This window comes from Streptopelia decaocto (genome assembly GCF_964273445.1).
Source record: "Streptopelia decaocto genome assembly, chromosome: 4".
Lineage (NCBI taxonomy): Eukaryota > Metazoa > Chordata > Aves > Columbiformes > Columbidae > Streptopelia > Streptopelia decaocto.
In genome coordinates this window covers 65,590,140-65,614,922 of record NC_138658.1, presented here as the reverse complement: position 1 = coordinate 65,614,922, position 24,783 = coordinate 65,590,140, and the positions used below count along the sequence as shown (strand labels likewise).

Genomic DNA, 24,783 nt, shown 5'->3' with positions numbered 1-24,783 from the left:
TTCTTAAATCTCTTCACCCCAAGACAATGTGTTCATTGTACAAACAAGACTGCCAATTGTAGGGCAGGGCATCAACCAAACCAGTTTTATTTGAAACAGTGGTTTTTATAGAAAGAAAAGCAAGATAAGAAGTGCAAGGTTACACAGAGCAGGCATGCAAAGAACAAACCAAACACATTAGAAGAGCAGGAAACCCTTTTGGACACTGAGACAAAAAAAATTCTAAATGAGAGAACAGGCAATTAAAAAATATCACTTGAGAAAGAACTACGAAAATCCCAGTTTGAACTAATACTTGTTTTCACTGTAATACCACATATTACCACACTTTGACAGGAGGTAGGATGAAGTCAGTGCAAACTGACAAGTGAAAGAAAAGTAACAGAAAGAAACAAAGTTGAAGTACCTGTGCTGGTACAGAATGTCCCAGTTCATCATAGACACCCATCGCGGAGTGGCTGACAGAAACCGTGACAAAGGTAGTGATGTTCCATGCCAGTGGATTATAGACAACAACATATTGGTCAACACCTGTAGCACCTTTGCACACACAAACAAAGCTATCAGTCACTAAAATGATGTATTTTTAAAACGTGATATTAAAAACTATTTGAGAGATCTGTCTAGATACAACCATCTTATAAAATTTTAACATAAAACCCTGCAGTAAAACTTCATTATTGAAAAAAGGAAAACATTTTAGAGTACTTCCTCAAAGTCCCTTCTCTGCTATTCTTCTATTCTTTACCCAATAAAAAGAGACTGTGTATTTAGAAGACGACACCTGAGCTGAATGCAAATGCATTTAGTGAAAATAAGCAGCTTACCACAACTCATTGTCATGCAGTATTATCTGAGTTATACAGAAGATCAAATGAGAAGCCTGATCTAAAAACAACCCTGTAAAAAAACAAATCAGTCTGTTGCTCAGCCCACGGCACTACTTACATTTGGCAGTTTAAAAAGTTTCCAAAGTAAAGATAAAAGGCGATGTACAGTCTTTAGAACAGACTCCTTAAAAAATCCTTTACTTCTTTTTTTTACACAAACTGGCAGTACACTACAGTAGGAACATTTCTTAACTGTGATTGTGCTTCTTACTGCATTATCTTATGTTGCATAGTAATGTTAGTTTAGTAATTACCATGATCAGCACCTCTTCCTTTCCTCTGTTATAGAGCTGAAGTCTGAATCTGGGAGCCAGGTCTAGTACATGCACTGGGGCAAGGCTCTGCCTAACATCAGTTTAAGGCTTCTGGTTTCAGATGCTCGAGATCTGAGAACTCTTAAATTTCACCTGAGTTTACCTCAGGTCTAGGAGGTCTCATAAAGAAAACAGGATTTTCCAGCCCTGGTTCGCAGAACTGACGTGGTACAGAGTACACTGATTGTTTTGGACGAAAACATGATAGCTTTCATAAGTTAGCCTAAAAATTAGAAAAGCTGTGTTAGAAAGTACCTGGTGTTCTTGAGTGTTTATTGTAAACAGAAGAATAGACCTCTCCATCCTTCTTTGCATTGTTCATGTCAAAGATTATGGAAGCCATTAGCTTCTTTACGTTGAACATTCCGTACATCAAGTTATTTGTATACATGTCCTTCACCTTGGGAGACTCTGTGCCTGTTATACCATCATGATGCTGGACCTTACATGTAAGAGCAATTTGAAAGGTCACAATGCAACAGGATGACAATTTCAGGTTTGCATTTGTATTAACACGGTCCACTAACCTTCAGACATATAACTTGAAATAATAAGGTATTACAGTTACGTTCACAGACTGACATTTTGCCTATTCCAAATTGCCATTTATAGAATGAAATGGTCAAGGACAAGTTACACACAGATTTCCCTCTATACATATCCCTCTTTTAATAATTAGAAATTACTAAAGTTACATACTTAGAGGGAAAAAAATACAAGTTACCAAACCAAGAATGCAGCAAAAATACTGTAACAATGTAAGTTTTAAATTTCCTACTAAGGTCCAGTCAATAACTTAGTTCACAAAACACTTATTACCAGGAATAGCACTGAGCCCTGTAAATGGTTAATGGCATGAATCTGATCAGTTAACTGCTGAACTCTGAAGAAGCACATCTGTCCTTCCTCTTCTGACTTGCAAAAGTAGACATTAACAGTAATTTTCAGGTAGTTCAGTTCTTGCTTGTTTATTCATTTTTAAAAACGTTTTCTAAATAATAAAGCTAACATTAAGAAAAAGAATTTCACATGCAAAGTTTGAAACAACATATTCTTTTACCAGCTGAATATTTGCCAGTAACCATGTCTTGAATGCATGGCTAAGGGGCTAAAGCCATGTTTCAAGACAGTTTTTTGAAAAATTGCTTTGTTTTTACTTATGGCTTGCTAAAGGGGAAAGATATTTCTAAAAACATAAAAGCAACCTTGAGACACTCCAGCTGAAATGCTTAAGCAAAGTTTTGCTTTTGGGCAATAAACATTTTAATTCAAATTAAAAAATAAATCAATCTTTACCTCTGAAACTGCCCATCTAAGGCTCTGAAGTTGTTTTAAGGCTCTATATTTGCAAATAGGACCTGCTGGGTGTTTCTGGACATACATGGTGAAAATGGACTCTCCAGCATAAAGCAGTGAGCTTGCTCTCCTTGCGATCCCTTTTAACGTGCTCCGAGATGTATAAAACCCAGTCCATGCTTGAAATGCCTCTGTTAAGAGTTGAACAGATCCAATATGTGTCAAAATACCATTTCAATTATCATGCATTTGTTATTTATTAGACTACTACTGTACAGCTTCTTACATGAAGCCTCCTGTGCATTTACACATCAGCCACCAACCGCAGTAGTCATAAGCCCTACAAAGAAGCACAGCCATAAACATGCACTTTGGAAAATTACCATCTTTCCTACAGGCCCAGAAACAGGAGTGTTGATACAAAGCTGTTATTGGCTAAGTTAACCTGTGTTTGCAGAAATTTCTTCTTTGGAGGTCTGCACCTTAGGTCTGCAACCTTAGAAGTTGCACTGAAGCATATTTTATTACTCATTAATAAAGCCAATTATAATCCTTGGTTGCTGCTTGATACAAGCTCTCTACATTCCGCCCTTTTAGTCAAAGGGATTTATCTTAAATTTCATTTCCTCAAAATGAAGTAGAAATAGTGACGTGATAACATGACTCCAAACTCCTGCAGCACTACAAACTGCGTCAAAAGATGCCCTCAAGTGGTCAGTGGAAAGTTCAACAGTTAATTTGTGCTCATACACTCCAGTATCCTATAGAGTAAACTAAGAAAACCAATATTTGCTTTCAAAACCTCTAAACCCCTACTTAGCTTTGTTCTTGGTAGTGGGTTGGGGGGAGTTTTTTTAAAAATATACTACTGATAAATAGTTTTTCCAGAGAGGAGTTGCAGAAAGTGCTTTATAAAGTGCATATTTGCAACTGTAAGAATCCGCTGTCAGCATAGGATCAAAGACAACAATTAGAAAATGGGATCTTTAGCTCAAAAACTCTAGGAAAAATTACTTTTGACCTAAAAATATGCTAGAAGTTAAACCAGAATGAATTCCATTTCAGTTTTCAAGGTTACAAGCAGAAGAGTCGCATATGCATATGCACATTACAATGAATGTAGAGCAGAAAAAGGAAATACTTATCTGGGACTTAAAACTTGAGTTTCCAAGGCATATGTCAAAAGTGACACTGAGCCCAGTGAGTGACTCATAATAAAATGGCATAGAAAGAATAAGAGAGGATTAATCATCAAGAAGCAAAATAGTATGTGGGAGAAAGTGCACTCAAATCTATACTGCAATTGCAAGGCACAGTAAGTTGTTTGGGGAAGAAATTGCACCTCTGTGTGGGCACCCACCTAGAACATTGAAGGTGCTGCTATTACGCAAGCTAATGGCAATCAACTGCTGCCTGTAAATTATGCCTAAAGATACAGGTAAGAGCCCAGATGTAAAAGGATATTAGCACCTAAGCCTGGCGATGCATTTATCAGCAAGTTGTTGGATATGACATGATCCCTGGAGGGAGGTGAGTGTGTAAGGGATCAGTCGATGCAATGATTCACAGGAAGCAATAGTTATTTTTATTAATTTAAAAGTTAACAGACGTGTTACAGAATATTGGACATATAAGCTAAATTTGGATTCTAATAGTCCAAGATATACAGCCACAGTATCAAAAATATGATGAAGTAGTAGTAGCTACAATTATATATTTTAATGATGCCAATGTTATTTTAATGATAATCCAGGCAATGAAACAAATTAATGAGTTCAGAAACTGAGAAGTTAGCTCTTGATATGAGGCCTAAAAAGGTAAATTTACTAGGGAAAAGAGTTAAAGGGATGTTGGATATGGCATATTGAGAAGTACCTGAAGCGCTGTCAGACTGCCTTGGTTCCTTGGTTACCTACCTCACTACTCATTCAGACATTCATAGATTACTCCATGTCATGTTTCCCATCTCAGCTCTAACCTACACATAATCCAGTTCTTTTAAACAATAACAATAGGACGTGGCTCTATTTGGCCCTTCATCTGTTTCCAGGTATCTTTCAGTTTATCAGTTTCCTTTCAGTTCCCTGGATCCAGGAGCACTGTGTCCTTACTAGGGTTCATTTTTGGGGAAGAGGAGGAGAGGTGCAACATGCACAGCCAATACTACAGAATACCTAGGTGACCACAGGTCATTTGTGCGTGCTAACGCATGGGAGGCAAAGTATGAATTCCAAGTTAGATGTCCAAATGTGAAACAAATAGTCAAAATCTGTATTTGAAGCAGAACAAGTCCTAGGATCTCAGCTTTAGAGAGTTGACAGGACCCCTCCAATCTCGTATTAGTTGTGCTGGTACACCTCTGCCAAGCACCTTTGCTACTACTGCTGTCTGCTAACTGTTTTGCAGTGTGTTACTTACTTTGCAGCCTTTTTTTTTTCCCCTTCATCCATCCACTGCAATATCTTACTGAATTTCAGCCAGGTGGCCTAGGCCTACAGGTTTATCTCATCACTCACTGTTTTCACTGTAACAGAACCTGATTAGTGAAATATCTATAAATTGCTTCAGGTCATTTAACAAATTTGGATGACATCACACACATGAATATGCCTCATGCTTAGCTTTCCTTCACACTCTATTGTTATTCAAAGACATTAAAACAAAAACCTCACGGTAGATTTCTTGCCAAGCTTGCCCATTTCTATACTCTTTCCTTCAGGGTCTTTTCCTCCACCCATTGCTTCCAATGGTTCCAAAGAAATAGTCCAAGCATTGCCCTACAATCTTTCTTAGACTACTAATTTGGGATCAACTTATCTATTTGATGACAGCTAGTAGTGTAAATAAATGTTATAAGGAGATGGTGTTCTCCCTCTTTATTTCGCATTTTCTCAATTTCCCTTTATTAAAATTTTAAATACATACATTTGAGGCAGACATTACACAGTTGTGAACTTAATTACCTGTTGAATATGGAAGAAAGTCTTGAGAGTCCCGAATTTCCCATGTAAGATTTCTGCTATAAACTGCTTGGAAGTAATCCCCAACAGTGGCATACTGGACAGTCACTCCAAACTCATCAGAATGCTTGTTAATATAATCCAGCAACAGGTCCATGTTGGAGTACTGAACAGATGCATTAAAGAACTGTTTGTCACAGCCCTGAAATTCCAAAAACAGAACAGTCGAATGACTTTGGGTCATGTAATTTAGCAGGACCTTTTTTAACACTGGTCTGCCCATATAAAGCTATTTGTTAAAAAATTTCAAGAATGGGTAGTGTTACTTGCGCAGATCAGCTGATAACCAACCGGTATTACAGATAGAGAGAAGTGTGTTGACACAGCATATTGTGCAAGAGTATGCAATTTTGTGGTAGCAACTGGAAAAATGCATGTATACATGCCCGGAAAGACGACCTTTGTTTCTATTTACACTTCATTTCTGCAACTTAGCAGAAAATAAGGAAGTTCTTATTTTCTGCTCTGAAGAATGCTTACAGCTTTAGGAAGCGCTGAGGACATGATGTGAAACAAAACAATCTGGACAGAGATCCCCGTAGTACAAAAGCCACACAATCTGTTGCTTATATCCCATCATGACAGTACACTATCGTACTTCTGATGCTCACCCAGATAGTTAAGAGAGGTGATACAGTGTGTATTAAAGAGCCTTTTTTTGAGCACACTTGCACGACTTCTGCCTTCTGTTGAAGGTGTCTTAATGCGGACCATCTGCACACACCAACATTTTAAAAAAGGCATAACTAGTCATGCCTTTGTTGAACTACAATAGCTGAACAAGAAAATGAGTCGGTCAGCCATGTGTATTCTTATGGTGTAGGCATCCATCTGAAGCACAGTAACATGCTAAGAAACCTTCGCCACATAAAAAGGCCTACTTGAAGCCCTCCAACACTAAGACCAGCTTAATGTATCCTCATCTTCATTTCTCTGTGCTTGAGATAGAAAACACTGCACAAGTCAATCTTGAGATCATATTCAAAATAAGGATACTTTCAGCAATTTGCCTTCAAAGCCCCAGCCTTTACCTGATGAGCTCGAGGACTTTAACCTGATAAGCTGAACCCATTCAACTCATAAACGAGCTGAACCTGATGAATTCAGTTGAACTCAAAGGCAATTACTCTTCCCCTTTCCCAGACATGATTGCCACCCCCATCCCTTCCGCATTTACTAGGTGTTCCGAGTAAAGTCACTGTCACATCCTTCATAAATCCTACTGCACATGCCTGTCCCTTGGACCTAACAGGATAAGTCACTGTTTGGAGCAGTGGAAATTCTACTTTCAAACCAGGAAAGTTCTTCCGAGATACCCAGAGATGACCTGCATGCATACAGCAGAAACTGGAAAACAGCTTCCAACTGGGATGAGCTCCTGAAATACATCAAACCAAATACTGAAAAGTACGGCAGTCAATGCAACCAGAGTTCCTAATGCTGACTGCAGCTAAATTTGTGGGGAAGAACTAACATGTTTACCAGTCAAAACTACTTTATGTTTATAGAGCACTACTTTCAACTCATGATCCATGAAGACTTCCTCATAAAAAGCAGACTCTTTGCACCACAGAAGGGGACGTGGTGGGCTGGCAGACTCTGCTTACACGGGCACAGAACAGAGCAGCTGAGGAGCACTGTAGCTCTGTAGAACAAGGACATCCAGGAGAACCTGCTGTAGTGAGTCAACACATCCACTCACTCTCTGAACAAAACTTTGCACAAGAATGTTATACATTAGTCAGTTCAACCACACAGACCAGAAAACATCTCAAGGATCAGTTCCAGCCCTTAAAACAATTCCATATCCTCTTCTACAGCTCTTGCTATGGCTTCTTGAGAGACAGATTAAAACTTTTACACTGACCCACAGCCCAGTGCCTCCTCCTGCACAACTAGGCACTTCATATCATGAATGAACACTTGTTGGTCCATGTAACTCATTATAAAAGTGCCAACAGTCCAGATGTGAAGTCTGACCTTAAATGGGAAGGTGTCTATTTCCTGATTTTTTAACTGAAGGAAAAAAAATATCCAAGTACTCCAAACTATTTGTAATCACAAAAAAATACATAAGCTTAGATATAGAGGTATCCAAATATCTATTCCTCTCTACTTATTTACATACCACTATGAATGAGTAAAAACCTTTTATTACTTTGTTTAAAGCTCATTATTACAAGCACATAAATCAGGAAATCAGAGACTGGAATTTTCTTACATTACTGCAAAACCACAGGTTTGGATCTAGACATTTTTAATTTATTCAAGCTATTCAAAACTCCCTCCCATTCCTACGTAACTTTCACTATAGCACTAATACAGAGTATTATATCCCATTCTCTCCTCGACCTCTACCAAAACAAACCAACCAACCAACCAACCAACCAACCAATATAAGCAACAGTGTCACAAACACAGGAGAAAAACAAATCAGTGACTCAAAGCTGCATCAGTCAGAAAATGTTTTTTCTCTTTGTAACAACAGATACCGTGGTGAAATAGCCACCTTAAGAACACACGTCATCCTTTGGTATTGTAATTATGAGACCTACAGAATCCACCAAAATTCAAAACCAAACTGTATATTCAGTTTAGGTAAAGTTGTTCTTTTCTAAGAATTTAAAACTAGTGAGAGGATATCAGTGCTATGTGTAGGACGTTGTTTGGATGACCAAGCTGGGATATGTTTGTGCTTCTAACTAAAATACAAGGATTGTATAAGAAAATCATTATACACCAGTTAGCAAAGACCTTGTCTATACAATATGTAATACATTTTCTTGTAATGCTATAATTTCTGTTAACATGGTGTGCTAAGCAGTTATGTAAAAAGATCATTTAAATAGACAAAACAAGGAGAGAAAATGAAGCAATATTGCAATATATAGTTTCACAGGAGGTTATGTTCACAACATTGTCACATTTCTTTCTCTATTAAGTAGGGGAGGGGGGATGGTAGACAGCTTGCAAACTGTACAAGGGAGTTCTAGTTTTTAACAATCATTAGTAACCAGACATTTGGTCCCCACTTATTAGAATAACGCTTTACCAACATATGGTTCGTACCTGCATTTTTGCAGTACCTTCTGTAGCAAAGTACCATCTACCTATGTCCACACTGCAGAGGTATCTGCCACTTCTAAAACAAATGCTGATCTGCACTTACCCATGGCCACAAAACATCACTTGTTTGGAACCAGGCTGCTCTCTCCTTAATGTTTGCCACCATGGCTTGTGCGTACAGATGGATGTTAGTATCTGTAACAGGGAGACTCATGTCTGGATAAACACCGTCTTTCGGTGGATCTGGAAAAACTGCAATTCCATTCCAATAAAATCCTGATCTAAGTAGAAGAAGAAAGCAATAAATAAATAAAGAGGATTTATTCAACTCGGAAAAGCACATCAAAAGCAGCTCAGATAAAATGCAGACACACAGGGAGTAAGGGACCAAAAAAAAAATAAATCAGTTTATATCCATTGCTACTGTCTAGGTTTTAGTGTTTATTTGGGGGCGGAGGTAGGGGGAAGTTTGTCCAGTTTTCTTTTCGTACTGTGCAACTTTCTAAGTCCCTGCTGCTTGCTGGCACAGAACAAATTACCATAGGACAAACCAGCAAGCTTTGTAACAATGAGGATGTTCCCTTAAGTAGACTTTGTTTACAAAAATTATTTTACTGGATAAGCCAGTGAACAAAATAAAGTTTTCAAGAGCTCCTGGATATTTTTCACAAAGTAAATGGAAAATTTTAGTCGCTTTAGTTTATACACAGATGATATACACAATCGCAGCCCAATATAATGCTGAGAATCTCCCATAGAAAATCAATTAGCAATAGCCGAGTCCATACCGAGCTTCCTGGAGTTTTAAAATCTTAACTTTCCAGGCAAAGCAACAAACATCCAGTCCTGTTTTGGACATTTTCTGTTCACAGCAATTGATTTGTTTGATATTTTTATCCTACTTTTTTTTTTTAATAATGACTGTCATTTTATACATATACATAGATGAAAGCACTACCTGTACTCCAAGACTCCTGGTGCTAGAAAACATTATTTTTAAAGTCTGTCAATATTTTGAAGTATTTTAAATGCCTGTCAGTAGCGTCACTTTTGAGCATTCAACTGTTAGGTACTGAGCAAACTTCATGTATTATGGTGGGTAGCTGGGGCTGCATAATAATCCTGACTCAGATCTACAGAGTCTACACATCTCCTTGACCTACTGCTGGTCAGGAGAAAGCAGTAGAATACTATTGAAAGAAAACAGCCACAGAAAATGGTTAAGCTCCAACAATATAAACTCTCAGAAGTGATCAATATTTCTGCCTATTTGGGAAATCTTCAGACCTGTCTGAAAAAGGTAGTCGCGGTGGGGTACAGTAGCTGTACTGATCCATAACATGGGTGAAGATCTCCTGTTTCTCAGATAAAGAAGGAGAGCCCTGCCACACAAACTGAAGCTTCTGGAAAACAAAAAAGGTAAGAAACTGTTACCCTTGATGCCAAGTGCAGAAATACCATCATTAACAACTTAGGACTTTGGAGCGCCCATCTTACTTTCCACCACCTGTAATACCTTAAGTGCTTTTATAATACTTAAGACCAGCTAATGTCAGCCCAAGCAAGGTCCCATACTCTGTGAAAGAGGCTACAGTGCTGCCTCTTTCTGTTCGAACTGATGAAGAAGGAGGAGGCAGCACACTGCTAGCATACTGCTAAAACCCAGATTTAAGTCTAGCTTATCCTAGGCATTACATCTCACTTGCTTCAGCTAGGAGAGACCCAGATGTAGCCTGGATTGCACTGTAGTCACTGGGAATTGATGTTTAATCAAACAGAATTTTCACAGTTTTGGAAGCCTCCAGACTGTCAAGTGCCAGAAAAAAAAAAAAATAGAAGGGAAACAATTGTCAAAAGCTCATAAAAAAATTTAGCAGAATGGAAGTATTGCAATTCACTGCAAACATAAGGCTGTAGGTCCTGGCTTCACCAAATTCAATAGGAATTCTGTTGTCTTTTTCAGAGACACTTTTCACCCAAGATTCATAAAAACTGCCTAATGCCCAGCTCATACTGGTCAAAGGCCCTTATTTTAACATAATTTAGTGTGTAAAACTGATGACTGATCAGGATCCAACATTATGATACAAAAAGAAAAACATTTACTATGTATGGGACACTGTGTAAGAGAAGGCAGAACATGAAACAAAAACTGAATTCAGCAAAAAATAATATTAGCTGCCACCCTGACTTAGTATTATCAGTTTTACAGGCATAAATAAATGTTTCGAGCACAACAAGCACCCATACATACATGGGCCAAACACGCATACTACACTTTAAAACAGTCTACAGAGAAAACAATATATCTAAGATTTTCTCAGGTGAAACTGAAACCCATTCTAGATACCTCCAGTTCCAATACTCCTAATTCAATGTCAACTTACACCTTGCCCAACTGCTCATATTTTGTGTCTTCTTGAGGCTAGACTATACTTTATCCATGATCAGAAGTCACAAAGACATTACCTGACCACATTATACAGATTCAATATATTTCACCATTACCAGATGCAATCAGCATGTCACCTTTAGAGAAGAAATACCTACATTTTCTTGCACAGATCAGAGAGATGCTGATCTTAATGCCATGGTGTAGATTACTGTAAGTAGAAGCTGGCCATGGGTTCCATTCCTAAGGGTGTTTTTACCTTGTTTTTCTGCATGTCATCCTTCAGATCATAGTCAATACGAGAAATAAGATGAGCATTAAAACCAGCCAGGGCAAAAAGAGTTGGTGTTGTAGCTGAAGCTCCAAATGGATCAACGTGCCAAGAAAACTGAGGCCTGATCCCAAAAGTTTCATATAAAAATCCATGGCCCTCTGCAAAGCAAAATTTATTTATGTTAGGAATACTTTTACAAATTCATTTTGTAAATTTAATAGGCATACAGTATTAGAGATAAGCACTTGAAGGATAGCTCTTTGTTGCTGTTTTCCAAAGCATTTAAAGTTTCAGGAATTTAATGATTCACAACAGAAAGTCTCACCAGTGTTTTATTTTGCTATGCCAAGTATAACTTATTAACTTCATAAAATATGAATAACACAAAGGAATTATGATTAGAGATGGGCCTGGGAAAAAGTAGTTAGATGCAGATTAATGCGAATAGCCAGGCTGGAGTCTGCATGAAAACAACAAATTGAGGTTTAGTTCATATTTGCTCAAATCATACCACCCATTCTCAGAAAATTTCAGTCTCATATCAATGACAACGGGACAGAGAAGCCATTCAGCAAACAAAACTAATATGAACATGATCCTCAATTGTAAAAAAGAAAAGCCAAAGGTTAATAGCAATCTTGATACAAGATGTTATTTACAACCAATGTTATTAATTTTGTATTGAAATGAGTTTCAAAAAAAGAAACCCCAAACTAGAAAGACCAGACAATAGAATAAATTCAGACAAAACACATAAATGAAAGTAAATCAAGCAGCTAAGCGGTAGGTTTTATTCAGAACTCCAGCATATCGCACTAGGATTCTCATCATCAGGAAAAAAAAAAAAAACTCAGATCTTAATTTCATAGTTCTGGAATTGTGCTCAGAACTATTTGTAAATACAACCACACATTCCCCATTCTGGACTAACTCCATTCCAAATTTTAATATCACGTTTGAATAACTGAGGTTGCAAGGCATTCTCTTTTCACTTCATCTTTCCCATGGTTAATGTCTTCTCTAGGGAAAATATTCACAAGCAGCGTGTTTATTTTAACTCTTCTGATGGAAGCACATTTTAGGCAGAGTTTGCGAGGTTATTCTAAAACACAGCTGGCTGGACAGACAGGAGAAGACAAGAAATGTAGACCCCAAATGTCTGCACTGGCTTTGTCTTTTTAAGATGAACTCCACATACAATGCAAGGATATGTTTTTTTTAGTTTGTATGCTCAAATTTAATCTGATCAGAGTGCTTTCAGGAAAAAACAAATGGGGATTTAAAAATATACCAATATTCTTGTTTCTGCTGAAAAAAATTACCAAACTTGAATTTTATTTTTTTAATAAAAATATGTTTATACACAGAATGAAATATTAAATTAGAAATCATGTTATTTTGCAGCTAACTCCAATGAAAGAAAAGCTGTATTTGTATTTAACAAAAGGACTCCTGAGTTAATATTAGTATTTTCTTTAGAGAAGTCTTAGTGTACTTAGTGTACTAAGCCCAAATAACAACCTTGAAACACAGGAGTCAAATGACAAAAAAGTAAATAGCGTTCATCCCCTCTCTTCGTCTTGGCCACCATGTGACATGGTGACTCACTGAGATGCAAAAGCAGCTGCTGATAAATGCTGATGAGCAAGGAGCAAGGCCAGTGGTGCTGCAGTCAGATCCAGCAAATGACAGACGTGTTTTCTGACCCTCGACTCTCCCATGTAGAAACCTGCCCAGAGCGCAGCCCCGGCACATGCAGGGCTGTACTGGCCCCGGCACACAGCTGTGCTGCTTCATCCCGTCCCACCCCAAAAACGCATGCTGCTCCCTCATGCCCTGTAACAGGCGTCTATAGCACAGTGGTGGCATGTTTCTTTTTCTGTTGCTTTTTTAATTAACCAGACGGAGATATATCTAAATACTGAAAGACTCTTCATCTGATGGAGAGGTGTAACACACATGGACAGCAGGATGACCATGAGCCAGCACTGTGCCCTTGTGGCCAGGAAGGCCAATGGCATCCTGGGGTGGTTAGAAGCGGGGTGGTTAGTAGGTCAAGAGAGGTTCTCCTTCCCCTCTACTCTGCCCTGGTGAGACCACATCTGGAATATTGTATCCAGTTCTGGGCACCTCAGTTCCAGAAGGACAGGGAACTGCTGGAGAGAGTCCAGCGTAGGGCAACAAAGATGATGAAGGGAGTGGAGCACCTCCCTTAGGAGGAAAGGCTGAGGGAGCTGGGGCTCTTTAGCTTGGAGAAGAGGAGACTGAGGGGTGACCTCATTAATGCTTACAGATATATAAAGGGTGAGTATCACGAGGATGAAGCCAGGCTCTTCTCGGTGACAACCAATGATAGGACAAGAGGTAATGGGTACAAACTGGAACACAAAAGGTTCCACTTAAACTTGAGAGAAACTTCTTCTCAGTGAGGGTGACAGACACTGGAACAGGCTGCCCAGGGGGGTTGTGGAGTCTCCTTCTCTGAAGGCATTCAAGACCTGCCTGGACGCCTTCCTGTGTAACCTCATCTGGGTGTTCCTGCTCCGGCAGGGGGATTGGACTGGATGATCTTTTGAGGTCCCTTCCAATCCCTAACATTCTGTGATTCTGTGATACAACTGGATGGAAGCAGAAGCTAGAAGATCAAAATGAGAAAAAGGGCATCCCTTGGAAATACACACCTATTTCTAACAGAGGCTGCTGATCTCGATTGCAAATGGGGGTTTCTTCATCAAGCAAGTCTTTCAACTAAATTCACATGACCTCAGTGACATCTATGGCCCACATTCTGCAGACTTCGACTAAATGATACAACCTCCCCACACTCTGAATTACCACCAGGTATTTTCTTTCAGAGCGTTTCATACCCTCAGTTTCACCACAGCTATTTTCCCAGAAGCTTCAGCTCTCAAACACACGCACACAAAAGGCCTACAGTACAAAGGAGTTTATAATTGCCATTGATTAAACTTCAAGCCAGCTTTTAGTAACCCTTCTGTTTACTGCAGAATTGTTGTGTGGTGTGGTTTTTTTTGAAGCAAGGATTTTTATACAGATAACCCAGGGCAAACAAAAATAAAAGACGCTTTAATCAGTTGTTAAAGAGTAAGAAAATAATAGCAAACTTGGAGTGGAGAAATGGAAAACAAACAAAACCCTCAAGGTCATAACAATGAAAAATAAAAGTTAAATGCAAATATGCATACCCGTCAACTGTAAAATTTGATCATCAATAAGTGTCACAGCTTCATCATGCATCACTTGCCCTCCAATGACAAATTCCAGTCGTCCCTCCTGAAGCAACTGATGGACCTATGATATGGAAATTAGACACTGAACATAAACGTCATTTTAGTCTTAACCAAAAGGCTGCAGGTTCATTTCAGATCACAGCACATTACCTAGACACAACGCTTGTCAAGAAGGCATCCAGGAGAAAAGTGGGATAAAAGGCTGTCTGTACCAAGTGCTATCAAAAGAAGAAGGGGGGAAAAAAGCATACTAAAGTGCTGCACAGTGCATTCATATACCCAGCTTACACCGAAACCAGTTAGCAGGCACAAAGGACACATTGCCAGGTAGACCTTGACCATGTGCTGTTTCTCAGTAGGGCTGTTACCATGGCTTTACACCACCTGAACACCAGACCTGTCCCCATACAATGCACTGGCAGCTGCCTCGGATCCTGCCTCAAATCAGCTAGAGCTAGAGGATTAAATCAGAAGAAACTACTGCTTCTCCCAAAGTCTGCCTTCTGCTGCATCTGTCTTGGCTTAGGGAAGGCACTGAGTGGCTGGATGAGAGAGCAATATGCCACCTCATGCAAAAGACACTGGCCACCTCCCAGGGTTTCCCTTCATCTATTACCTCTAGTACAGTTTGGAGACTGAGATCTGAGGGATCCAGGAGAGAGACAGAGGGTGCCATTGCACTGGGGCCACAAACACATCCCTTCTATCCTGTATGCATCTACCTTGACTTCAGAGCATGGATGGGTTGCTCATCTTGTGAGAAGCAGAATGCTTCATTAAGAAATAGTTATTCCATGTGTAGCAGGTTTGCCTGCCCAATAAACCCACCGGCTAACATTAATTTCTGATCTCTTTCTCCTAGTTTAAAAAAAACTGTCAATATATTACAACCTTCAGCTGTTCAGCTGTTCAAGGTTTATTTTTTTTTCCTTAAACTTTCAGCTGCTAGAAGCTAGAAGTAAACAAATATGCTAACAAGTACAACTTTCAGCTAATGTGCCAGATGAAGGGGGGACAGTGTTTGGAGTGAGTCAGTAATAGTCCGTGTTCCTTTCTAAAAGTGTTAGTTTTCTGTTTTTATTATAGTTACTTCACTACCTAGAACTTCAAAGAAAAACTTCTGAGAAAGGAAGTTTATAGAAATATGTATTCTAATCTCCACCTCCCCCCCTTTTTTTTTTAATCTGTCATGTAAGATGCCAATTCCAGAGCTATTATGTTTATTTCCCCAGGAACCTTCAGTGAATGCCCCTGTGTCTGCTCAGATATGATGCCAGATTGTCAATTTTGATTATAATCATTTCTCTCATTCACAATGTTGTGAAAACGCTTCAGGGCTCAGCATTCACAAATTAGTTCCAGCCGACTGTGGTGACTGATTAGCATGCTGGGAGACCAGATAACTGGTATCTGGTGTCAGCACAAAACTGGTCCTGACCTACATGAAAAGCATCTGTGGCTATTATTCCCTATTTGGATGGATGTCCAAAAAAGATACCTCTGATCCAAACTTTATGACTTGGAAATGTTTATTTAATATAAGTTTTGTGGAACCACTGAGAGACTGAAAACATGAGAAAAATATTTCAAGAAATTTAAATAATCTGACCCTAGGAAAAAAAAAAAAAAACAAAAACAAATCTATACTGACAAGCACTTTTGCTGACCAGAACTGGGCAAAAGGAAGTAGGAACCCGGGAAACAGCCACAGCAGTATTACAAGCAGCAAGCTGCTACAGTGGTAGAACATATCTGTGGTCCTTGGGGACAACTACTACTATCCCTATATCTACTCACACCTACAAACCAGATGGAAGTGGCTACACATCTTTTTTTCCCCTAGTTGAAACACTCAGACATCAAGCCAGGGTAAGGCAATGGGAATGGTTCACACAAGAAAATAACGTGGAAATAACATGCACTGAGGATTAAGAAGTTAATATCTGGCTGCATACCGCTGCAATACATTTCACTCCTATATATTCTCTTGTTTGAATTGTAAAATCAGCTTCAGTACCCAGGGTACACCTTTCACTAGCTTTTAATGCTACTGCTCTAATCCAAAGCAGACATTCCAAAATAAACTAAAATTAAATCTGTATTCCAGGCAAAATACTAAATTAATAAAAAAAATGACAAAATTAAAACCAGTGAGCCTGTACTATAGGAAATCATTAATGCTAGAGTTCAAGTGGAAAAAGCAGGACAGTAACCAGAGTGACCTAATTTGAAGGCTTAACATTTGCAACTTGCTAATGCTAAAACCACATTACTTATCAGCAAGCATCATAGCTCTTAAATATTATTAGAGATTAAATGTTTGACGCAGGTTTAAGAGGAATTTGTTTTTAACAATTCTAATTTTCAGAGAAGCAAATATAAAGTAACTAGAGAACTGACTAAAATGCATAAAAGCAACAATTATCAGTAATTAGGCTAGGAAATTAAAGGCTAAATCCTATGTACTAGTTTTGCACTACTGAGGTCGAATGTGATACACATTTACTTTTCTTGGTTCCACATAATAGCTAGAACTGATAGTAGAAACATAGGCCTTTACTTTGTATTTGGGTTACAGCAGCACAGCGTGCTTGAAATATCCAACTTACCTTAGAAAGTTAGAGTACTCTTCTGTTCCTGCACAAAGTAGTTCCTATGCTATTTTTTTTTTCAGTTCTCCCACCCCAGACTTACAATACAGTTTTCTGATTAAAAACAGACATGAAAATTGCCCTGCAACAGGAAATTATGGGCAAAGTGCCCCCACAAAAACAGGGAACTGCCTATACACAGCAAAACCTCTAAATCAAAGGTCAGCTGCCCGCAGGTTGTACACTATTACTTAAATTCTAAACAATAAATTCAGAATTTGGTGATGGACTAGGTTAAAAAAAACACACAGGTAAGAGGTGTTTTTTCTACATGACACTTCAAATATCTAGCGCTTTAAACAAACTGAAATGCAAAATACTGCAGTTAATATGCTGCTGTTGGCTGGACCCTAGTAACAAAACAGACCATGGAGTTCTTAGTGAGTACCTGTGGGAAGCTACACCTGTATACCCTTCGGTTTTAGGGTCCAAAACTTAAACATCTTGCACTGCAATGCTAGGCTACCAGCCCAGTCATTGATTTCAGGGTGCTTGTTTTGTGCCAGAGGAAAGAAGAAATGACAGAAATTCACAATGTCTTTACTAGGACTGAAGCTCTAAAAACCGAAAGGCATCATAGCTTATAAATAAACAAACACAAGAAACAGTTATTGCTGTTAAATCCACAGACAACCTCTTTGCTGCATTATCCTTGTTCACACATGGTACGTTTTTGAGCAGTACTTAACTGGAAAGAAAAAAGGTTCCTTCTTGTGAGCAGTGTTAGGCAGCACTTTACGAGCTTCAGATGTTTAACAGATATTGGTGTAGCCTCTTTCAGAGGACCCCAAATAAGAAAGTCACTGATGAAGCAAGAACTGTGAAGTGTAAAGATTCTTCAGTGCAAAGGTTACTACCTCCTCCCGCTCTAATCTATAGCTGGGGTTTTACCCTCTTGCAACTGCCTTTAGAGTTAAGTTCCTTTCATAATAAGTATCGGATTCAGACACAGCTTACACAAGACCTGGGTAAAAAGCAAATGGTGAAGTACTTTGCCCCTTTATGCCCCCTAAAAGGAGTGTGGATTCTTTGTTAGCAGGAAATACAGCTCCAGTACAACCCACCTCCTTCTTGTGCTTGTCTGTAGCTACTCCATCCCACCAGAGTCGAAAGAATTCCTGCTCCACAGCAATAAATTTGCGCTGCTTTCCGTTCATCAGCTCTTCTACAACAGTTGAGTAGACATTTGCTGCATAAGCATGCATACTTTCCTGAAAAAAAAAAAAAGGGGGGGAAAATAAACTCTGTTTTTCTATATTAAATAGGCTGTTTTGAACACTCATTGGGCTGGCGAAATGAGAGATCGAATACGTCGCATTTTTTGCACACCTCCTTTGTACGCTCAGAAAGACTGAGGTGTCTGTGATTACATACAGCCTGTGGGCCCTTCTGCTCCACAACATCCTCTGACTGGGGACCTGACTCGATCACGATGTAGCTTCTCTATGATGTGCAGACACCAACACAAGCTTTCTTTTTGATGTAGTGGGAAGAACTCGCCCTGTCCCTCATTGCTTACCTTAAATTAACAATACCATAAATGATAAGCATCAACATAGTTTAAAAACTCACACACTTTATTCTTCCATTTCTGCTCTTCTGGTGGCCTGAATTATCAGAGTTGTTTCTTCAGAGTGAGTATGACTCTGTGCTGCAGGTGTGTGTCACCAGTATAACACGGTGATACATATAATGTAAATGAAACTGTTATGACCCTAGAAATTTCAGTCATAAAAAGTAACTCTATTCTGCTTGATGTTTTAGGATAAACTAAAACCAAACTGGCAAAGGACTCTTAGAGTGAGTTTGTTGACGCAGAATCACACAGAATCTCTGCACTTGCCCAGTCTACAACATTCCTAAAGCAACCTGTGTTCCAGAATAAGGCCTATGGATTCTATTGAAATGCAAACATGACAGCTGTATCCATCAAATAACCTATCACATGGTTCTATCCTATGGTATCGAACGAACAACACAACTTTAAAGCTGTGCACATGAAGATACTTCATGTACACTTATGCTTGCCAGAACAACTTCTGCTGACAAGGTCCAGTCTTCCATCCCTTACTTGATTTCAAAGTGATATACAATGCCTAAAGGCAACAACAAAGATCACAGAATTCCCTGCAATGGCCATGTTTTCTTGTAACAAAATAATCTGCATGTTATAGCACAGTTATTTTAACACTAACCGTAACACTTTTCTACTTAAACTACTGGTACTTGCTTAAGAAAGCACACCACAATATATACTGAAAGTGATTGACATATAGATCTCTCACCCACCTAAAAACTAATGGGCATGATATGTAAAATATGAATCCAGAATTTTAATTTAGGAATTTCCTATATGAAATCACATTTTGAATTAGGAAGGGGATGATGCAATCCAAATCAGAAATGAACTTTTCCTAATCACTTGTTTTCCACAACCGAAACCCAGCTATCTTTGTAAATGCTGAACTGTCATCAGAAAAGGGAAAACATTTGCATGTAGGAGGAATTACTTAAGTAGTGTTAGTCTAAATAAGTACTTGTTCAATTATTTCTCAATCACATCTTAAGTGTTTTTTTAAAACCAAGATTATTATTAGAAGCTTAATACAATGTGAAATTTTAACTAAGGGAATAGCTTCTACGTTTTATTAATACTCAACAGTAACACACTCAAATGATTGCTAAGGAATTTTCATTTTTCACTGGCAATTGTTTGTAGCAATAGGCTACAAACAACAGATCCTAAAACCCAAGTATATGTACAATGATTACAACACCAGGCTCAATTTTACTTCTTAATAGTTAAGTGGAGTACACTAGATTTTAAGAGCCGAACAAGGCCTTTTTAAATTTAATACATTACCAAAATATTCTGTGTGGTAACTTGTTGAAGATATTTTCTTGAGGTATTTTGGAGATAAGGCAAGCCAGTCTCTATTGCAAGGCAAAGTACACTGGAACTAAACAAGAAGATATTACCCAATTCTACAAAGTTTATTAACCCCAGTCACCTGTATGGGAATTGAAATAATTGTTCTCACAAACCAGGATTCTTGCAAGCAACAATGAAGGCTTTTCTTTCCAATGTATGTCTTCTATAAGCTAATGAGATAATCCATACAATATGCAGTGACCCAGTATAAATAATAAGGTAAGATTTTAGTTGTTTAAATATAAATCTTAAACTTCTACCATGGTGTAAAAATTGGTTTGTACTGCATTCTAGACACTGGTGAGGTGTATTTCACACCTATGGTAAGATGTGTTTGTGAGATGCCACATCTCACGTACGTTATGGCGCCATTGTTATGATCAGATCGCAACAGATAGCTTGCCTTGAGAGGCAAAAAAAATGAAGTTCTATTATATATCCAATGTTGGAATTGTCCGTCAATATAATTTTCAGCACACAATGAAGAGATTGCTGTTCTGATATCATAAATAAAACACTTATTTTTCACATTTTAAATGGAGAAATGAAAAACTGAAGAAAATAGTATGTTGTCAGTCATGAGTGAAAGCTAATAACCAAGTAAACCCAAAACACAAAATAGGTTTGGATTACATCAGTATCCCATGGAGAGTTTCCTTCATGTTCCACTTTACTACAGAGGCATTTGAAACGATCCATGGGTAGTCTCCGCGGTTTTTGACTACAGGAATTGCTGATGCTTGTGGTTTAACAGCAGAGGAACTGAGGCTTCAAGCAATTGCATCTTCTCAAAAGAAAAAAAAACCCAAAACAGAACAGTGTTTCACTTCTCTCAGAGGAGATCTTCAGCTACTAACTGACCCAAAATCAAAACTAGTTTTGTGTTCTTTAATGCAATTTCTGAGCAGGAGTTTGAAGTATTAAAGAAGAAATTCACTCATCTTTCCCAAAAACGGACGACAAAATACAGGCCCAGCAAAGATTCCTTGCTGAGCCATTAGTTCTTTTTTATTATTCACCCTTTAACATCTGATGCTGTATCACTCTAGTGAGTGAAGTATACACAGCATCTTCCACATAAACAAAACAAATTCATGCCAGTGAAGAAGAATTCAGGACTGTGACTAACAAACATAAAAGGTATTGACACCCCACCTGATTTATTTTGTTCTATGTCTCATTTATTTAGCAAAAATGACTTTGTTACTACATTGCCACAGCACTAGGCTCCAATCCCACCCCAGCCATCAGGACCTGGGATCCCGCTCTCCTCCCTAAGAAAAGAAAGAAAGTTTCCCTGGGCTTTTGGCTTAGTAGAATCGTAGAATGTCCTGAGCTGGAAGGGACCCACAGGATCATCTGATCCCTGCATATGACAACCCCACAGTTCACACCATGTGTTTGAGGGCATTGTCCAGTCTCTTCTTGAATACTGTCAGGCTTGGGGCCGTGACACCTCCCTGGGGAGCCTGTTCAGTGTCCAGCACCCTCTGGGTGAAGAAACTTCTCCTCATGTCCAACCTGAACCTCTCCTGGCACATCTCCCTGCTATTCCCTTGTGTTCTGTCACTTGTCAATAAATAAATAAAGAGAAGAGTCTGGCGCCTACCCTTCCTCCCCCTCTTGTGAGGAAGCTGTAACTGTGATGAGGTCTCCTCCAGGCTGAACAAACCAAGTGACTTTAGCTGTTCCTCATATGGCTTCCTCTCCAAACCCTTCACCAATTTCGTAGCCTCTTCTGGACTCTCTCTAGTAACTTACTATCTTTTTTATCCTCTGTTGCCCAGACCTGCACACTGGTGAGGCCGCACCAGTGCGGAGCAGAGTGGGACAATCACCTCGTTCGAGCACTTGGCAATGCTGTGCTGGAGGCACCCAGGACATGGTTGGCCTCCTTGGCTGCCAGGGCACACTGTTGGTTCAAAATTGAAGAAAAAAAAAAAAGACCAAGAAAATCTGTCACATAACCAAAGCAGACCACCAGAGTGAAGATTTTCCTTTAAATTAAAAAAAAAATCTACCAGGAATATCCTGCAGAACACAGGCATACGCAACCCCCAAACTCATGGGCACAGCTCCCAAGCTAACCATGGCACCTCCGGAGGAGCGCCGGGACCCTGCACTGCCAGGCGATGTGCGGACCCCGGGTCAGACTTAGGGCAGGAGCGGCACCTCACCCGGGTTACTCCTCACTCAGGAACAGGCAGACACCCTCCTGGCGCTACACGACTCCGGGCAGTTCTGCAAGCCTGAGGGCGCCCATGCGGCTGAACTGAGGTCGGGCAGCGCACACTGCTCAGCCCCACCAGGCCACAAGCCCACTCCTACCCCGGCGGCCACCGGCCGCCCGGCCAGCCTCGCTCCGCAGGGGCCCCACCTGCACCGTGTAAATCCAGCCGACGTCCATGTGGCTGTGGGCGACCACGAAGACCCGCAGCCCCCCATGGCCACCGGCCCGCAGGGGGAGGCTGAGGAGCAGGAGGACGAGAAGGAGCGGGGTGCCCATGGTGACTCCGCGGGCTCCCCGCAGCGCTTCCGCCTTCCGCCGCCTCGGCACCGCCCCGGTACCGCCTCGGAACCGCCTCCCGGCCCGGCCGCCTCGGGGCGGGGATGGTGGGGGAGCTGCCGGGACGCGGCACCATCGTCACCGCACGAAGACGTCGGAAAATAGCTAGATCATGCAGAAAAAAAATCAGGGAAACAAAAGTGCAATTTGAAGTTAATTTGGCCAATTCTGTTAGGGATAATAAAAAGTCCTTCTTTAAATACGTTAATAACAAAAGGAGTGGCAAGGAAAACCTCCATTCTGTGTTGGACTTTGAGGGAAATATAATTAACAAAAATGAGGAGGAAGCTGAGGTACTTAATACCTACCTTGCCTCAGTTTTTACCAGTAAGACAGATGGCCCTCAGGACAACTGGCCTCTGGAGGTGGTTGGCATCCTGGGGTGTATTAGAAGGGGGGTGGTTAATAGGTCGAGAGAGTTCTCCTTCCGCTCTACTCTGCCCTGGTGAGACCACACCTGGAATATTGTGTCCAGTTCTGGGCCCTCAGTTCCAGAAGGACAGGGAACTGCTGGAGAGGGTCCAGCGTAGGGCAACAAAGATGATTAAGGGAGTGGAGCATCTCCCTTATGAGGAAAGGCTGAGGGAGCTGGGGCTCTTTAGCTTGGAGAAGAGGAGACTGAGGGGTGACCTGTTAATGTTTACAAATATACAAAGGGTGAGTGTCAGGAGGATGGAGCCAGGGTCTTCTCGGTGACAATCAATGGCAGGACAAGGGGTAATGGGTTTAAGCTGGAACATAAGAGGTTCCACTTAAACTTGAGAAGAAACTTCTTCTCAGTGAGGGTAACAGAGCACTGGGACAGGCTGCCCAGGGAGGTTGTGGAGTCTCCTTCTCTGGAGACATTCAAAACCCGTCTGGACATGTTCCTGTGTAGCCTCATCTGGGTGTTCCTGCTCCGGCAGGGGACTGGACTAGAGGATTTTTCGAGGTCCCTTCCAATCCCTAGCATTCTATGATTCTATGACAGAGATAGGAAGCCAAATAGCCCCCTTGTATTCCAGGAGGAAATAGTTGGTGACTTACTGAGCCATCTGGATCCTCACAAGTCTATGAGACCAGACTGGATCCATCCTAGGGTGATGAGGGAGCTAGCAGAAGAGGTCGCCAAGCCTCTCTCCATCATCTTCCAAAAGTCCTGGCTCACTGGGGAGGTCCCATGTGATTGGAAATTGGCGAATGTTACCCCAGTCCACAAAAAGGGCTGCAAAGCTGACCCTGGCAACTACAGGCCTGTCAGCCTGACCTCAGTGCCTGGCAGGGTTATGGAGCAGATCATCCTGAATGGAATCACACAGCACCTTCAGGATGGACAAGAGATCAGACCCAGCCAGCATGGGTTTAGGAGGGGCAGGTCCTGTCTGACCAACCTGATCTTTTATGATCAGGTGACCCATCTGGTGGATGAGGGGAAAGCTATAGATGTGGTCTATCTGGACTTCAGCACAGCCTTTGACACTGTCTCCTGTAATATACTCCTGCAAAAGCTGGTAGCCCATGGCTTGGACAAGTGCACTCTCTGCTGGGTTAAAAACTGGCTGGAGGGCCGGGCCCAGAGAGTGCTGGTGAATGGGGCTGCAACTAGCTGGCGGCCAGTCACTAGTGGTATCCCCCAGGGGTCAGTGTTGGGTCTAGTCCTGTTTAACATCTTTATTGATGATTTAGATGAGGGGATTGAGACCATCATCAGCAAATTTGCTGATGACACCAAGTTGGGAGGGAGTGTCGACCTGCTGGAAGGCAGGAGGGCTCTGCAGAGGGATCTGGATAGGCTGGAAATATGGGCTGATTCCAATGGGATGAAGTTCAACAAGGCCAAGTGCCGGGTCCTGCACTTTGGCCACAACAGCTCCCTGCAGCACTACAGGCTGGGCGCAGAGTGGCTGGAGAGCAGTCAGACAGAAAGGGACCTGGGGGTACTAATTGACAGGAAGCTCAACATGAGCCAACAGTGTGCCCAGGTGGCCAAGAAGGCCAGTGTTGTCCTGTCCTGTATCAAAAATAGCGTGGTCAGCAGGACAAGGGAAGTGATCCTTCCCCTGTACTCTGCATTGGGGAGGCCACACCTGGAGTATTGTGTTCAGTTCTGGGCCCCTCAGTTCAGGAAAGATATTGAAGTGCTGGAGCAGGT

At 40.6% G+C, this 24,783-nt stretch overlaps 1 protein-coding gene across 1 annotated transcript in view; it reads right to left on the bottom strand.

Moving 5' to 3' along the window:
- Positions 1-22,648, bottom strand: part of MAN2B2 (mannosidase alpha class 2B member 2) — a 31,868-nt gene extending 9,220 nt beyond the window's left edge. Inside the window, exons 1-10 of the mRNA XM_082050301.1 lie at positions 22,464-22,648; positions 18,219-18,365; positions 14,459-14,564; positions 11,238-11,410; positions 9,874-9,989; positions 8,690-8,867; positions 5,464-5,662; positions 2,501-2,691; positions 1,460-1,646; positions 407-540 (exon numbers count right to left, since the gene is read on the bottom strand). Of these exons, the coding sequence (XP_081906427.1) occupies positions 407-540; positions 1,460-1,646; positions 2,501-2,691; positions 5,464-5,662; positions 8,690-8,867; positions 9,874-9,989; positions 11,238-11,410; positions 14,459-14,564; positions 18,219-18,365; positions 22,464-22,592 (1,560 nt within the window). The 5' untranslated portion in view covers positions 22,593-22,648. The remainder of the gene's footprint in view (positions 1-406; positions 541-1,459; positions 1,647-2,500; positions 2,692-5,463; positions 5,663-8,689; positions 8,868-9,873; positions 9,990-11,237; positions 11,411-14,458; positions 14,565-18,218; positions 18,366-22,463) is intronic.
- Between the last annotated feature and the right edge of the window lie 2,135 nt (positions 22,649-24,783).